Genomic DNA, 18,449 nt, shown 5'->3' on the forward strand with positions numbered 1-18,449 from the left:
CTCTACTTCATCCCATTCCAAAAATATGCCCCGAAGCACAGACCGTCGTTAAAATAGCAAAAGTGGATTTGGACACGCCTTGAGTGCACCTGCGCCGAGCGCTTTACACTTTAGATCGTTAAAATAGGGCCCATAGTGTTCTGTTTTCTAAGATTAGCCCGCAGACCACCATTATAACAATACAGTTTATACTTCCTGCAGTCTGGAATGCGATCATACCACCCAGCCCAAATCTATAGAGGCACAAGATGAATGTGTAAGAAAGCCTTTTGAAAAATGATAAATGTGGTGCCGTTTGACATGTTGATCTGAACCCAAATGTGTTGATACACTGTTAGAAAAAGAGGTACAATACAGGTCCATTTTTGTTCCCTAAGGTACAAACTTTGCATATGTACCCTTAAAAGTACAAAAATGTATCTTTAAGGTACAATTGTGCACCTTTAAGGTACAATTATGCACCATCCATTGTACATTGTGAGCTTTTCGAGGTGTAAGGTACATATTTGTCCCTTACATATTTGTACCTTAATGTTTAAATATAAAATGGCAGGAATTAGTGGATGCTTAAAATGTCATCACTCAATATAGAAACACAAGTTAACCTATACCATCAAACTCAATAATTGTCAAACTAAATTAACTCTAAAGTTTTGAGATATGGGCAAAACAAATCAGAATGTTTTTTTTTTTTTTGTGAAGTGTCCCTTTGAATCAATTTTTATCATGTTAATGAGGATTATGTAATCATTTATATTTAAAAACAGTATTGAAGAATTTGATTTTCAAACCCTCTACCCTATTTATATTAGAATAAAACAGACAAATAATTGTTAACGATTTAAGTTGTGTTCTATTGAAAGGATCTAGCTGGATCTCTGGCTAACCAGAGTTTGACTCGGCGGAAGCATAAATATTGCAGCGCGGAAGGATACATGAGTGAATCGACAGTGATCCATCCAACCGTCAGTCTCTGTCATCGATCAGAGGTGGGAGGATGGCGCTTCGACATTTATCCACGGAGGATTTAATCACGGAGCTATTTAATTTTGGGATAGAGGTCACTGAAGAGGAGAGAAATAAATTCAAAGGTAAAGTATTTGAATTTTTAATCAGTGTTTGTGGTGTTAATTCAAAGTTGGAAGTTAACTTTTACTGTTGATGTTAGCGCTAGCCAAGTTCATACTCTGTCAACATTAGCTAGCTAGACTCACATTGACGATTTCCATTATTAACGTTAACGTTAGTTAAAACATCATTATTAAAAGTAGCAGTACTATCTTGGCTACAGTTTACCATCGAGCTAACGTTAACTTTTCGGCGGCAAAAACGCTTCTCATCCAACTCTGCCGCCGAAAAGTAAACGGTAATGTGAAATATTAAAATATTTCAGAACAAAAGACTAATGGACGACAAATACTTTTTTTTTTTTTCCATCATTATAGCTTAGCTATAAAACTACTGCGTCAGAGTTGGATGAGAAGCGTTTTTGCCTGTCTCTTGTTCTGACTTATGTGAGCTAACGTTAGCTGGAATGCGTCAGAGGAGAACGATAAAAAAAATAAACTTTTTGCCGCCCAACAGTCTCTTGTTCTGGAATATTTTAATGCTAAAGCAAAGCCATTTGGACAGAATGTGACTATCGATAGCCAGTGAGGGTTGTGAAAGTATGATTTAGTCGTTATTTTGTTGTCAAACGGTCTTAGAACATCTTCGTAAAACCATGTAACGTTAACGTTACGTTAACGCTAACTGTGCGTTCACACCGCCGGCGTCGAGAGCGTCAAAAATCGCTCTTGCCGCTCTGTTCACGACGCTGCAGAGAAATTTGTGAGCGTTCAGACGCTCTGACGTAGATAGAATGCTTATTTTGTATTTAAAGCGGCCGCAAAGCAAACAAGCTTGTTGAACTCGTTCAGACTAACCACAAGGAGAGTAACGTTATAAGTTAACATCATTAACTATTGTTGTGGACGAAATATTAGGATCCTTTACTTAAAATGAACAATCTCAGACACCTTGGTCTACGTATCATTTTTAATTTTTTTTTTTTTTTTTTTGTCCCTGTACGCAAACAGGGACACATAATAGATTAATACAAACGCGAAACAGCAATAATCAACCTGTCCTTTATTCTGCTTGGGAACTAATGTGGTCGGAGCTGCGTTCTCTGGAATCCTCTCAAGCGGTGGACTTCTACGTTCCGATTGGTTTCTGCCCAACCGCGTCATAGCTCATTACCATGAAGTTGCCTTGATTTCAACTCTCCTCGCCGCTGCTCGACGCCGGCTTATGTTGTGTTCACACCAAACGCGAATAGAGCGTCAAATTCGCGTCTAGTTTGCCGCTTGACCATTTTGAGATCATTCGCGCGTGGAATTAACTTCACAACAGACGCGAATTCGCGTCATGGGGGGGCTTCTGCCAGCTGAGTTCACGCAGCATTTTCAACCGCCATTTTTAGTCGGATAATTTTCAAAATATTACTGTTACTGTGTCATGAAATGTAGTTTTAAAAGTATTTCAGGCGAGAATGTAGTTGTTTTAAACTCAAATATGCAGTTTATTTATAATGACAGCGTCTATTTAAAAAAATGTGTTTCGCCGATCTCGGAGATGAGCTCCATGCGACCAGCGGGAGCTGCGTCATCATGAATCCGCCGAGAGCAACGCGCGTAAACGCGCCTTTGCATTGACTTAACATTGAAACCATTCGCGCCAGACGCTCTATTCGCGTTTGGTGTGAACACAGCATTACATTGAAAATGAATGACTTCCGGCCGCTTTGACGCTCTCGACGCCGGCGATGTGAACGCACAGTAACTGTCCTCCATTCTTTCAATACATTCCCCGCTGTCCTAAAAAAAAAATAAGATAGGCCTAACTTTACATTATATTAAAATTCAGGGCTGTGTGTGTGTGTGTGTGTGTGTGTGTGTGTGTGTGTGTGTGAGAGAGAGAGAGAGAGAGAGAGAGAGAGTGAGAGAGACGTATTTCTAGCGTCTCTAATGAGGTAGCCATGCCTAAATACTTTCAATGTGTTTTATATGGATATTACAGCTTCTCAAAGTCTGGACCAAACGGCAAGCCCATAAGTTACCTCTGTATATGAGAAAAAAACTGGATCAAAACTATTTTTTCCCCATTGACTTACACTAACGTTACAGTCTGACATAATGTGGCTTTTTACATTTTTGTATGTTGTTACCACAGTGGTGGTTAACATTGCTGTTTTTCTTTTCTCTATTGTCTAGATAATGAAGTTGACGGAGAAGCAGTGGACTATGGATTGACAGAGAGGATGATTTCATGCCTCTTTGAAGGATCGTTTAAGAAGCAAGCCAAATTCAACCGATTTGTTCAGCAGTGGAAAGAAACCGTGACACTAACCCTCGAGCCTGTCCCGGTACATTCAGAGAAGGCTACAGCGGAATCAAGGTACTGGTAACAGTAATGTTATGTCATTATTATAATGTTAGGCCTAAGTACCGTATTTTTCGGACTATAAGTCGCACCGGTAGAACCATGGAAAATAACTCTATAATCTCATAGCAATATAATATAGCTGGTTACCACTGAAGAAGTTTTTTATCTGGATCTGATTTCACCTGGCTCTGGTAGTTTATCTAGTGTAACATTATGCATAATGTAACACTGTCTGTGTAGTCTGAATGCAGGGGTAGAAAGTAACTAAGTACATTTACTGCAGTACTGTACCTCAGACCAAATGTTGAGGTACTTTACTTGAGTCTTTTCTTTTCATGCCACTTTCTACTTTTACTCCACTACATTCATCTGTTCCAGCTTTAGTTACTAGTTGCTTTAGTTACTCCACTACTTTATTACTAGTTACTCCGCTACATTCATCTGTTACAGCTTTAGTTACTAGTTACATGTAGTTTATAAAATCTGATGTTTGATTCTAAAGTAAACTAGCCGACAATACAACGGCTACAAGTCCAACTGGGATGATGAGATCATTAAACACAACACAACTGGTTGGATCCTTTACTCTTTCTTCAATGGTTTAATACTTTAACTACATTTTCCTGATGATACTTGCACACTTTTACTGAAGTAACATCTACTCTGTAACAGGTAACAGGACTTTAACTTGTATTGTTACAGTGTGGTTCATTTGCCAAAATTTTAAGACTATTGTTTTATTTTATCATAGTCATGCCATCCCATCATCAGCCTTCCCAGCAGTTTTCATCATTCCAAAATTTCCCAGAGATGTTCAGACAAAGTTGGACCAAAAACCGCCATGTAAAATTGAGAGATCCGATCACAACAAAATCATAAGAACATTGTATGAAACCATGGCCCTGATCAAAATGTAAGTTTTGCAACCCAACTGGATCACAGCATTTGAGTTATTAATACTATGTCTGATGTTACATTCCTCACCTTCTTTTGCATCGCTGTTACAGGTTTCCGACCAATGATGACTATGTGAAAGTGTGTAAGGCCCTGATTTTGAAATACCCTTTCTTAAAAGACAAAGAAGGCAATGGTTATGTGAGTTGACAGAATATTAATTGCCAACCTTTATTTATTATACCTAGAGTACTAATCCAGTCAAGATATTAACTATATCTCTGCATTTTGATGCACACATTGTTTTCCACCATGTATTTTCATGCTTGTGCTTTCAGTTTTCTGCAAGTGGTTTGTATGCTTATTTAATTGTTCTATTTTATATTCTTTTACATAGCATACCTGGCACATGTCTCTCAAACGTAAGTTCAAATATGAGCGGGTGCCACTGGTAGATGATGAAGAGGTGAGAAGAATGAAACAGAAATTTGGTCATCACACAAAGCCTTTACAACTGGAAGAAAACACAAGCAAACGAGCCAAGGCATCAAAGGTCAGAGCATCTTCTTTGGTTTGCTGTGTATCTATGTGTACATGTTTTACACACAAGCAGTGTGGCCCAATGGTTAGCCCCTTAACCCAGAAGGGAATAGAATAGTCCCCCCGTAAAGTGCTTTAAGTAGCTATGTTAAAGTGCTATATAAAATGTAATAAATTATTATTAAGGGCTCATTTTTCATAAACCTTAAAAAGGGGAAAAGCAACTGTCAAATAAGCAAATGTTTGTCATCCCTCTCTGTCGTAGAAGGTGGATATTATTGGGGAGGATGATACCTCAGTAGCGAGCCATGTGAAAGTCCTGCAGGACCAGTACCGGAAGACACAGCCAGATGCCCGAATTGTGGAGGAACGGATGATGAGGACATTTGCTTGGAGAAGGCGAGAGATTGCCAATGGGATGACTGTCAAAGAAGCCATTAACAAATATCCATTCCTTAAGAGTCCATGCGGGGTTTGTCTACATTTATTTCCTTACATTTGTGTTGGGAGTTCATAGTAAATTACTAAAGGCTGTCTTTTTTAAATTTTAAAATCCTATGACAATGTTTTGACATGTTTCCATGTTGCAGCTATTTCAGGAAATGGGCCGGCTTCATGATGAAATGAATATCTGCCGAAGGTTCGAAGATGGCTTTAAGGTTCTAGTACCCAAAGTGCTTAGTTTGACTCAAAGGAAATCTCCCCTTGCAGATCTGGCTTTGGAGGAAAGAGAGGCTGCCCTCACCGAAGATGTCCCTGGTAAGTGACTGACTGATCAGCCATGGTCACCCCTAGTGTTGTGGAGCCATTTAAGCTTAATATCTTTTCTATTTGTCTTCAGACAAGATAAGGTTTAACTAACCAAAATACAATGTACATTCACGTAATACACTTTTTTTTTTTCTTTTTTCTTTTTTTTTACTTAATTTTCAGGGATTGATTTCAGAGCTGCAATCCTGCTGTTGCCGATCCTGTTCAGGGAGAAAAATGACATTCTCTTCATACTTGGGGAGGTGTGTAATTTATATATATATATATATATATTTTTTTTTTTTTTTTTACATCCCACAGAGACTGGGAGAATTATATGCATCCCTTGGATGTCTTACAAAGTTTCTAGCTATCAATGCTGGGCCTTGGTGTGGACATAGGGGGCCACATAGTTCAAACCTCACTGCAGCAGTGTGAGAGAGCTGTGCACTACAACAAAAATATGGTGTTTTTTGAAAATTCAACCATGTAAACCTATTCTGGTACAAATATAAACACAAACATAACCTTAAAATACAGTTATGAATCTGAAAAGGAGCATAATATGGGAGCTTTAAGGTCTTTACTTACCGTAGATGTTTTTTTTAGTGTATGCATATATATATATATATATATATATATATATATATATATATATATATATATACACACACACACACACACACACACACACACACACACACACACACACACACATACATACATACAACTGTTCATATATATATATATATATATATATATGAACTGTTGTTGTGTGTTTTCTTTTCTTTTTTTTTTATGAATGTTTGTGGTAGATTTAAGGTAACTACTTTATGATCTCTTGCAGGATCAGCCACCATCGCCATATCCTACTGTACAACTCGAAGCTGTCACTGACTGGAGGAGTGTGCTGACTCAAAAGGTCCCTGCAGTGGTCAAACTGGATGGGCAGTCAGTCTGCAGGGCGCTTGGTTTGGAGGAAGGTGTTATTGCTGCTTTTTGTGCTTACTTCATCTACAACGTGGTATATCCATCTCACCTGAAGAACACCCTGATTTTCATTCAGCGATATGTTCTAAAAATGTCTGAGGTTGATGATAAGCCTCTACCTGTTAGTGTGACCAGGGTAATCAACATTTTAGCTTGATCAACAACCACAATGCCTACACCATTCAGCTGTCCTAAATGCTCTCGAAGAGCCTTCACATTGATGAAGTTAATCCAGCACATCGGACTTGTTCATGCACATGAGCCACATTTTACCATAACGTGTGGCCTTAACAACTGTCAATCAACATTTTCTAAATATGAGTCCTTCCGACGACATATTTACAGGAAGCATAAAGACATTTATTTAAGACATTCCAGACGAGCCACTGCTCATGATATCCAGGAAACCGTAGTGGGCGAGGAGGAGCAGGGGCCCAGTGATTCTCTCAATCCTCCTGAACCTCCTGAGATGAATGAACTGTTAGTGCAGTTTAGAGAGAATCTTTTTGGCTTTATTCTGAAATCGAGGGAAAAAAACCACCTTCCTCAGACTGTTCAACAAGAAATACTGGATGACGTAAATTTTTTGTTTGACTTCTTTAAAGCAAACTATGATGCATTTCTAAAATATCATCTTGAAAAAAATGGCTTCAATGTGGAATCTTGTCCTGAACTTCATGAAGTTCTACAGTCTTCTGACTTTTTTTCAGAGGCATCAAAACTTGTTAGGTCTCCGCATATGTTGAAAAACTACTGCAAATCCAACCTTGAAATGACTGAACCTGTAGACTATGCACTGAGAGACCCAAGTGGTCGTAAAGTTGGAAGCTACTCTTATGTACCCATTTGTGATGTACTTCAGAAATACTGCTCTCATGAAGATGTTTGGGATTCTATGCAGAGAGAGCGAAACTGTGAAAGAGATGAACATGTTCTAACTGATTATAGAGATGGATTTTATTTCAGGAATCACAAGGTATTTGCAGATAATCCAGATGCTCTAAGGTTACACCTATATGAGGATGAATTCGAGGTGTGTAATCCGCTGGGTTCTAAACGCAACAAGCACAAACTTTGTGCATTCTACTACACTGTTGGAAACGTAGGTTCAAAGAACTGCTCACAGTTAAAACATATCCATCTTGCTTTGCTTGTCCGTTACGTTCATGTAAAAAAGTTTGGTTTAGATGTAATTTTGAAGCCATTACTTGATGACCTTAAGAAACTGTCATCAGAGGGACTTAATATCAGTGTTAATGGCATGGAGAAGCATGTTTTTGGAGCTGTAGCTGCAATATTGGGAGACAATCTGTCATCTCACATGATAGGTGGATTTGCCATGTCTTTTGGTGCTGGTCGAATCTGCAGATACTGCATGGCTACTCACTCTGAGATGAAAAAGAACTTCAGTGAATCTGATTTTGTTTTAAGAAATGTTGATGTACACAGATACCATTTAGAATGTGTAAAACAAAATCCAGAAAACAAAGGAATGTATGGAGTTCGTGGTGGATGTATATTTGACCAGTTAGATTACTTTGACGTCACAACATCTCTTCCTCCCGATGTCATGCATGATTTCTTGGAGGGTGTAGCACCGTTGGTATTGAGGCTTGTTGTATGTAAAGCTCATCAAGAAAAACATATAACCATACAAGAACTAAATGATGAACTAAGAAAGATGTCCATTGGACAAAATGATAAGACAAATAAGCCTGTGGCTTTCTCAGAAAATATTTTACATGGATCCAGTGTTGTTGGATCTGCTTCACAGAAGTGGTGTTTATTCCGCCTACTTCCTTTCTTGATGGCACACAGGGTACCTGAAGGCTGCAGTTACTGGCAGATCTATTTATTGTGTCGTGAAATTGCCGACATTGTAATGGCACCAGTTGTAAAAAAAGAGTCCCTTCTTCTTCTTGACCAATTAGTTTCTGAGTTTTTGTGTGGCATGGAAAAAGAGTTTGGAAATGTGATAACTCCAAAATGTCATTACTTGATCCATTATTCTCGTCTAATGTTGTCCTACGGTCCTTTACGGTCTTTGTGGTGCATGAGATTTGAAGGGAAACATCAGTATTTCAAACAGGTAGCTAGTTCCTCAAGGAACTTTATCAATGTTACATCAACTTTAAGCAGCCGCCATCAGTTTAGACAGTGTTGGGAATTTTCCTCAACTAATATGTTTGGGGAGTATGAGAGGGTTATGGGACGCAGTGTTAACACACTGTTACAGTCTCTTCCTTCAGCTCTTAGGCATTCCATAACTGTTAGTGAGCATTACAAACATGTCAATTTTCAGGACATTACACTCAACCGAGTAACAGAGGTTGTGATTAACAGTGTTAAATACTGTGTGGGAGATGTCTTTGTTGTGGGTCATTTGCACTGTGAAAAAATACCTTTGTTTTTTCAAGTCAAATATGTTCTAAACATACACACAGATTGGGCGTTATGTGGAAAACTATTAATTCCTCTTTCTTTCTGTCATCACTATTACGCCTACTTGGTGAAGTATGAACAGGACTGGACTGTCCTTGACCCTTTTGAGGTGATGGATTTTCATGCTTTGGATACATACTGTGTCGATGATAAACTGTTTGTTAGTATGCGGCATTTATGTTAAGCTGTGTTGGGAGGGTTGTAGAGCGTTGTGGATGAGCTCAACGCTTGTGTTTTTTAAATCCAGAACACATCAAGTGTCGTGTAGTTTATCCGTTAAGTGACTTTACTTTGGTGTGGTGTGCTAAAGTGTTTTGCTTGGTCTTTTATAATATTGCTGTTCTTATTAGTGATGTTCATGAAATTGAAAGAAGCAAAATATAAATGGGTCCATTGTATTTATTCCCTGCTACGCATCTATTCACTGATATTGCTGTTCATTTTGTTTTTGAAGTGGCAGTAAGTTTTCAGTTGGTCAGTGAAATGTTTCTTAAAAAATGTAATTCATTATTTTTAATGTTTTTTATATCAGACATGACATCCTAAACGTTGTGGCATTTTATTTTGGGATGTTACATTGTATGGTTGTGAGATGAATTATTATTGAATCTGTGAATTAAACTGTTTTCCATTTTAAGGACTAAAATAAATGTCTAAAATTCAGTTAGTTGTTGTTTGCCTTTATTTTCTTTCACTCCTTAAGGAATAAAAAGGAACTTTTTTGCCACCTAAAGGTACAAAATGGCTTTGTCACTGGGGTGGTACCTTAATGGGACAAAATTGTACCTTTTTCCAGAGGTACTTTATTGTACCTTTGTCTAAGGTACATTATCGATCCTCAAAGGTACAGTTTTGGCCCTTAGAAGGTACAAACAAGTAAGGTACAAATTTGCTCCTCTGACTCGAGGTACAATAATGTACCTTTGAGGGTACCACCCCAGTGACAAGCTTTTGTTCCTTAAAGGTACCGTTTTGTACTTTTTTTTCTGAGAGTGTATAGTAATTACTTGCAGAGGGTCACACTAAGAGCGCCAATAAGAGATGAGACAGAGAGGAGCGAGGCAGAAATCTTCCATCAGAAAGCTGCAGGGCTGATTCAGTAATGATACCCTCAGAGGGTGCACACGATTCTAATGAGCAAAATGTAAATGATGCTTCAGAATTAGGGGGAAATATCTGAAAAGCTTACAGGAAAACCACAGTGGCAGGCAAAAAAAAAAATATATATATACTCTCTCCCTCCCTTCGAGCTGAATTGATGCTGCTATCTCAGGAAATTATTTTATCAAAGCCACTTTCATCCCACTCTCCTGCTAACAAAACTGCTAAGCGGTGTTTCTCAGTGTTTCAGACACATTGTTTTGAAAGTGTGGGGCTACAGTGACCCTTGGGGGAACAACAAAACAACATTAGAGAGGCAAACAAATGTTGACAGCACAGCTGCATTAACTCACAACACAGAATTAACAAAAAAGAAACTTTTCTGAAAACAGTTTTATGACGTTTTATTTTAACGTCTAACAGTATGAATATTGGACAATTTGCATGGATTTTTAATTCATAAACTATCAAATTTACATCAAAGAGACTTACTTCCTTAAAATAAATGTTAGAATTATCTATTTTTTTATTGTAAGTTATGTAAGTTCTTAACTTACAAAGTTAAAAGCAGACGTAGTGTGTATTGACAAATTGTTGATGTGATTATGTGTGTGAATCATATAGAACACCTTTTTTACCAACCAGTTTTCAAACTTTGATTTTATGTTCACAACATATGGTGGCCAAACAAGGATCTCAAAAAGCTTTGGGTTATATTTAGCAAGAAAATGTTACTGAAAATAAAAATGAAACTTTAATAAAGCCACTGTTACATGTATTTGCCATTTCACACGAGTTACTACTAACAGAGACAAAAGAAAAGGGAAGAGAACCACAACAGAGAGCAAGTAAAGAGCTTGTAAAGAGGGTGGTAAGATATAACCCTTTTTTTCTGTGCAAATAAGAGGAGGCTTGTTATCTTGTTAAAACAAAAATGCAGTTTTAAGCATTTTTATATTACAGTGAGTAGATATTGCTATAAATTATTTTTTATTACTCTAATAAAAATGTAAAGCCAATGACCCTGACTTTCTCTCTGTCTCTCTTACTGTCGTTTTCATGAATCCAGTGGGACTCCTCATACATAGATGGTGGATTTGAACATCCTATATACCATTAAATGTTCAATCCTTTGCATAAGTACATTCAAGGGATATTGAAATTAACATTACAGGCACTGTGGATTCATAATGTAATGTGACCGATTTGAAGGCGGTCCAAAAACACTGGTGTGGATATGTGTGTTAAAGATAAACAGACAGGTGGTCAAGATGGAGAGCAAAACAGGGAGAGACTGATATGCCTTTCCAAGTTTGCTAAGGCTGCTTGTAAGAAATGCTGAGGATGCAATGTGCTGACCCACATACTGAACATGCAGTAATACCTGCTCCCTACAGACTCCACGGCTGCTCTCCCTCGGCCCCTCTCTCTCCTCAAATTCTCCATTGTCAACACCCTTTCTCCTTTCTCAGTGCTTGCATTTTGTATTGTATTGTCACTCATTTCTTTGCAGTCTTACCCTTTTCCTTGCAATCTTCAATGGTTTGTGCATTCTTCACCTTCAATGGTAACCAAAAAAAAAAAAAAAAAAACAGATGCTAAGGCCCACTGAGTTAAATCAATGAAGTCATCACTATGCTCTCTCTCTCTCTCTCTCTCTCTCTCTCTCTCTCTCTCTCTCTCTCTCTCTCTCTCTCTCTCTCTCTCTCTTTCCCTCTCTCTCTTAGCTGTGTCATTTTGCATTCCCCTTTTTAAAAACATATTTATTTCACATATGATATTTATTTTTCAATTATTATTTTGCACTTATACATTCCCCTTTTAATCTGCACCTGCTCTTTTACTGCACTGGTCACAGTACTATACATACATGTATTTGCACTACTCATATTTTGCACAGATGGCACAGTATTCTAGCAATTACTGTAAACTGTCTAAAGTTGTTATTGTACAAAGCACAGTAAATTTCTATAAAAATATCATACTTTTGCACACTCATCCAACTGTATTTATTTCCACTGTTCTTACTTTGCTGCTGTTCATAATGTGTACATAATCTTACATTGCTCTGTTCAAAACATACAATCCCCACATTGAATTGCTATTTATATTCTGTATATACTCTGCTCAATACTGTATATAGCAACTCAACTATTCATTATGTGTATCATAGCTTCACTTACTCTGCACTTTTATGTATATAAAACACTTTATTCTTGCACTTCTGGTTAGATGCTAACTGCATTTCATTACCTTGTACTCTGCATAAAGACAATAAAGTTGAATATATATATATATATATATATATATATATATATATATATATATATATATATATATATATATATATTAATATTTCATATAAAACTAAAAAGCATAGAATATTAAAATACAAAAAAGAAATGCTATAGCAGCAGGAAATTAACGTCATAATTGAAATAGTTATAATCAATCAGAAAACACAACAATAATCATTGCTGTATCTGATGCAAAACAAGCTTTCTCGCAATTATGTCAAAACCTGTTTTTAGTTAGCCAGTTTGATCATTTTACCAAGCTGACAAGTTTAATCTCTCAAGAACAATCCACAACGTTTGCTGAAACTTGTAGCACAGAAATTACATACTTCACCTTTAATCCCTGGGTCTTCTTATCTTTTTGTTCTACTCTGTCTCTCCCCAATCTCTTTCTATCTTTCTAAGTGCAACAACAGGGATATTTTGCTGACAGTGCTCACAGCAGATATGTGACGCACTGATGGCAGCATGGGGTGTGACTGAAAGCTGTTCAGCACATCCATGAGGGGGGTTTTCTGTCTAATGCAGCCTGTGATTGGTAGCAGCGTAGCAGTCTTCTCCACTTTACTGAAATGACACGTCAGATATCTGAACTGTGTCAAAGGCCCTAATAATGTGATGATATCACAGCCTGTCATGTTTCACAGACCAATCTGATGACCAGCAATTCACAATAACAAGTGAAAAGAACACGAAAGAGACATCATATCCTGACGGAGGCTGTATGAAAACCCTTCCCCCGAGACTTCAGACCAAACAATACTGTCACTTAACAACACATCAGTGCAAGAGGAGCAGTTCTGCCTTTTGACATTTATGACTGTGATGTGTTAATAGAATATGTAGGCATGTTCCCAGAGTGGGTATGTGAGAAACAGAGAGATGACGGTTGTGCTCTTGTCTGCTCATACATGCACACATGAGTGAGCACAGTTGACATGCACACATGTAAGCACACATATCTCACTAACAGGATCGAACACAGGTAGCCAGGCATCTATAGAGATGGCCTAATTTGTGGGTTCAAATAGACACGATTCATATCACATAAGAGGTACACAAGTGCGCATGCGCTACCAAATTAAATAAAAAAATGTGCTGTGTAAATACATTTACGCAATGACATGGTTGACAGCTGTTCATGTACAAGCACCGTTTTAAATCGTTTTATATCGACTAACTGAATAAGATTTCCAGTCGAGCTGAAATCTTAAATCTTAGCTATGTAATGCTTGTAATTTTATTTAAAAATAAATACAAAATAAATAAACTGCAATAATAATATTATTACTAATATTAATATATATATATATATATATATATATATATATATATATATATATATATATATATATATATATATATATATATATATATATATATATATATATATATATATATTGAGTTGCATATTGTGCGCACCAAAGCAAATCTCCAGGTGCTTTCATGAGAGCTAAACTGAAAAAAAATGCATGTGCACTCCTGATAATAATAATAATAATAATAATAATAATAATAATAATAATAATAATAATAATAATAACACGCTAAACATCTAACACAATTATGTAATAACATTGAATAATATGTTTTTTTTTCTCCATAAATTATTTATAAACACAAATTAATGTATAATTGCATTTCCTTTCTAACCAACTAAATAACTTACTAAATAGATAAATAAGTACTATTGTTTATGATCATTTGAAATTAATTTATTACTACTAAGTTATAGTGCTATGTAAAATAAATAAATAAAAGATTATGTGAAGTCAATATTTTGAGAATAAAGTCAAAAATACAGGAAAAAGGTCATAGTGGTCTAATTTTCGAGAATAACATTTTTAGTAATACAAGAATAATGTTGTAATATCAAAATTACCAGACTAGATTATTTATTTACTTAGTTATTACATGATACTAAAACCAATATTTAAATTAATAAGCAATTCATTATTATGAAATTATTACCAAAAGGTTATATAATAATAAAAATAATAATAAAAGTTTGAAAATTTTAAACAAATTTTGCTGAGCTACTGCTTCCTAGACTGTAAACAATTCAGTTCGCACTGCAGTATTTGAGCCCATATTATTTTTGTAGATATTTTTTCACTCTATAATTATGTAGATGTACTTATTTCCTGCATGACGGATCACACACTATAATCATGTCTACTAAAAAAAGAGAAAGAACAAGAATTCTGTAAATTGGAATCTTCTCATTATCCCTCCTCTCAACATATTTTTGCTCTATTATTGTGTGCATTTCACTCCTTGATTATGGCCAGCTCATAATGAGGGATCAAGGGTAAAAGGTCCCCAGAAATCATCTAATCTCAGTGTTTGTGTATGTAAGTGGGAGAGAGACCGTTCTGGGTTCTCAGCGCTAATGATTGGTCTTGGAGCAAAACAAAAGTGTCTTCCTGGTGGTGTCCTCCTTTCAAATAACAATGATGTAAGCTCATACACAAACTTCAGTCTGTACAGCTCATTAAACACTGTCCACTTTATGGCAACTTATTCTAATACAAATATATCCACCTGTCAGTGTGCTGTATATTTATTTCTGCCTTTCACTTAAAAAGTCTAAATTATAGTGTTTCTCATTTTGAGCATGTTTGCTTGTTGTTTGGGTCCTCTTAGTCATTTGGCTTCTTTTGGGAGAGAATAATCAATGAATGCTAGTCTGTTGAGTATAAGACTCCTGTTCTGATGCTGATAAATGAACATCTAAAAAAAAATCAAAATAATAAAAACTGTGGTGAAAGAGAGAGAAAATAGACACAGACGAGAACAGTGAACAGTTGGAAGATTGGAAAAATAACTAAACTGAAAGAAAATAAAAAAGGAAGGGAATGGAAGTCACTACTGAGCAAGATGCTATTATAAACTGTTGGGTGAAGTTAATGGGTCCACTCTCTCATTTTGACTTTTTCGATTGGCTTTTCCAATGAGCAAGTCCCAAAAAGTAACTGTATGTTACATTTTGGGACTTGCTCATTGGAATCATATGAGTCATAATCATATGAATCATAATCTATATCAACATATCAACAAAAGAACTATTAAATGAAGTTATGACTTTTTTTCCAGAAATAAACAAGAAAAGAAAAGAAAAGAAAAGAAGAGAAAAGAAAAGAAAAGAAAAGAAAAGAAAAGAAAAGAAAAGAAAAGAAAAGAAGAAAGAAAATGGAGCATTATATGAAGATGTGCCAGTTGACTTGTTTCGACTTTAAATATAACAACGATATAAAAAGTGAGAGAAAGAAAGAAAGAAAGAAAGAAAGAAAGAAAGAAAGAAAGAAAGAAAGAAAGAAAGAAAGTGGTGATTTATGAAATGCTAATCACAAACTTTTCATACAACTCTTAAGACCCAAACCACTTGACTGTCTGAGGAAATTAATAGCAATGAGAATTTAGCTCACTGTTCAGAAAAGAGCTAAAGTGTTTTTTTCCTCTTCCTCTTCCTCTTGCTGTCTTAATCAAAACCTGCTGGCGCTCGTCTTCCACTTGACTGCTCTCACCTGTCTGCATGCTTTTAAAAAACACCAACATATCCCCCTCATGTATCTTTGTGCTTGTCACAAAAAGGTCCGCATTAATATTTTATTGCATACTGTGCAGGCTCATGAATTAATAATTAGCCACCTTGCACCGGATACGTCAGATGTGTTTGGAACCTCAGTGTGAAATGAAATGCAACCAATTGGAAAACCATTAAATCTGGGCCCTGAAGGTATGTGTGATGGTGGAGTAATTGATGGGTGGCAGACCCTCAAGAGCAACACTGTACCCATCTATCATCGCAAACACAGAGAGACTAAAAAAGGAGAGAGAGAGATCAAATCCATATCATTCGATATCAGCACATCAAAATATTCATTTTATATCATTAATTAGGAAGGAAATGCACTGCATATGTTTATTGGACCTCGAGAATGAATGCAAACATAACTTGTTTGTTTACTTGTATACTCCACAGAGCTACCTTTTCCTTTAGGACCCCTTTTTTATTGTTATTTTTTACAATTTATTTGTTCAATGTCTTATGATTTAATACAAGTGTAGTGTTTTGGGATTGAATACTTTTTTTTTTCATCAAAACTATTGTTTAATTACTGTTATTATATTATTGTTGTTGTTAGTACTAGAAGTAAACAATAATAAGAAATGTTAACATATTACTGCCATTTTTTCCTCAGTTTTATTTAGGTGGTTTGTCATGAAGGACCTTGAGTTTTTAGCTTTAAAAAAAACAAAAAAAAAAACAAAGATGTACAGAATAGATTTTTTAGCAGCACACACCTGGGGCCAGTTGCATAAACTTCTATGTTAAGGCTGTGTCTTAAGAACTGACCAGCTAGCAGTTAGCCAAGAGGTATTCATCACTAACATTGTTCAGATTCAGATTTGACCAATTTATTTAATTATTGTTATTATTATTTATTCATGTATTTATTGGTTTGTTTGAAACATTTATTAATTCATTAGAGTTTAGGAATTTAAGTGAAGGTCAATGGTCAAAAATGACCTATTCAGTTTTACACTGCCTGTAGATATACATTTTCATCTTATTTCCTAGTCTCTCTGCATATTTTCTAGACCTTATGTTGCTTAATCAGACCCTTATTATCACTCACCTTCCATTCTAATTGGCTAACACGCACAGAGGCAGTACCCCTCTCTCTCAGAGCTGCACTCACTCGCTCTTTCATTCCTTCTCTTTTGTTCCCTCTCCTTGTCCATAGCTTGAGCTAATCAGACTGAGCTGGTGAGGAGCAGCGGAGACAAATGAAATCTTTCTGAGGCCAGTTCGTTAGTCTTTATTTGTCGCTCTCTTTTCTGTCTCTCACATACACATAGAGAAAGTCAAATTTCATGCATTTGGCAGGCACTTTTATCCAAAGCGATTTCTGGTGAATTCAAGTTCAACATTTAATCGTTTGTGTGTTCCCTCAAAATTGAATCCATGACCTTGGCATTGCTAGTGTCTTAGCTCCTTCATTCAAACTACATGACCACTTTGTACAAATATCTACTTAAAAATAAAATGGTGCTCTTTTAAAAGAGGGCATACGATGGTTAAGAATTTTTGGTACATACTATTGTTTAAAAATTTGGGATAGGTTAATAATAAAAAATAATAAATAAATAAAAATACTTTAAAAAGTCTTCAAAAACTGTAATATTGTGAAATATTACTACAATTTAAATAATGGTATTCTATTGTTACTTATTTAACTGTTTAAAATTGTTTATTGCTGTTATGGTTAAAGTGAATTTTCAGCAGCCATTATCAGTCTGATTTTGGTGCTCAAGAAACATCTTGTCACAGTTGAAACAGTTCATTATTATTATTATTATTATTATTATTATTATTATTATTATTATTATACATTTATATATATATATATATATATATATATATATATATTAGGGGTTGCACGAATACAGATTTCTACTAGTAAAAAATACTCAAGTTACTCAAGTACTCGTGGTTCATGCTACTGTAAATGAAAGGACATTAAATAGTTATTATCGATAATCGCTTATTAATTCATAACCTTATGCAACAATTGCAAATACATAGGACATAGGTTAATTGTCAAAACTTTATAATTATGAAAGAGATGTAATGAAAAATGTTTAGTGATTATTTGAACATTAATTAATTCAGTGAGCACATTTTCATTACGCAGAACATTTTAAGCGAGTTTTAAAGGTCCCATTTTTCGCGCTTTTTTGAAGCTTTGATTGTGTTTCATGTTCATGATTTGCGTGTAAAAAACACAGTATTTTTCACACAATTCACCTATCTGTATACCGCTGTTTTTACTGTCATAAAAACAGGCTAATGACTTCCTTGTTCTATAAAGTCCCTCCTTCAGAAATACATTACGAGTTGTGATTGTGCCAGCGGTTCCTGTATTGTGATTCGACAACAGCTTAGCGCATGCTGCCCTCCTGGGAATGCGATTGGGCTAGTTTTGAGAAGCAAGTGGGCAG

The 18,449-nt window shown here is 35.8% G+C and overlaps 1 protein-coding gene across 1 annotated transcript; it reads left to right on the forward strand.

The window, feature by feature from the left end:
• Positions 1–335: 335 nt before the first annotated feature.
• LOC128016654 (sterile alpha motif domain-containing protein 3-like) lies at positions 336–10,032 on the forward strand. The gene is made up of 9 exons (XM_052601321.1): positions 336–1,091; positions 3,255–3,438; positions 4,178–4,339; positions 4,434–4,521; positions 4,718–4,873; positions 5,126–5,332; positions 5,451–5,619; positions 5,794–5,873; positions 6,458–10,032. Exons 1-9 carry the CDS (start codon positions 998–1,000, stop codon positions 6,755–6,757), a joined length of 1,440 nt encoding a protein of 479 aa, XP_052457281.1. The 5' UTR covers positions 336–997; the 3' UTR covers positions 6,758–10,032.
• Positions 10,033–18,449: the final 8,417 nt, after the last annotated feature.

Source organism: Carassius gibelio, chromosome A7 (assembly GCF_023724105.1).
Source record: "Carassius gibelio isolate Cgi1373 ecotype wild population from Czech Republic chromosome A7, carGib1.2-hapl.c, whole genome shotgun sequence".
Lineage (NCBI taxonomy): Eukaryota > Metazoa > Chordata > Actinopteri > Cypriniformes > Cyprinidae > Carassius > Carassius gibelio.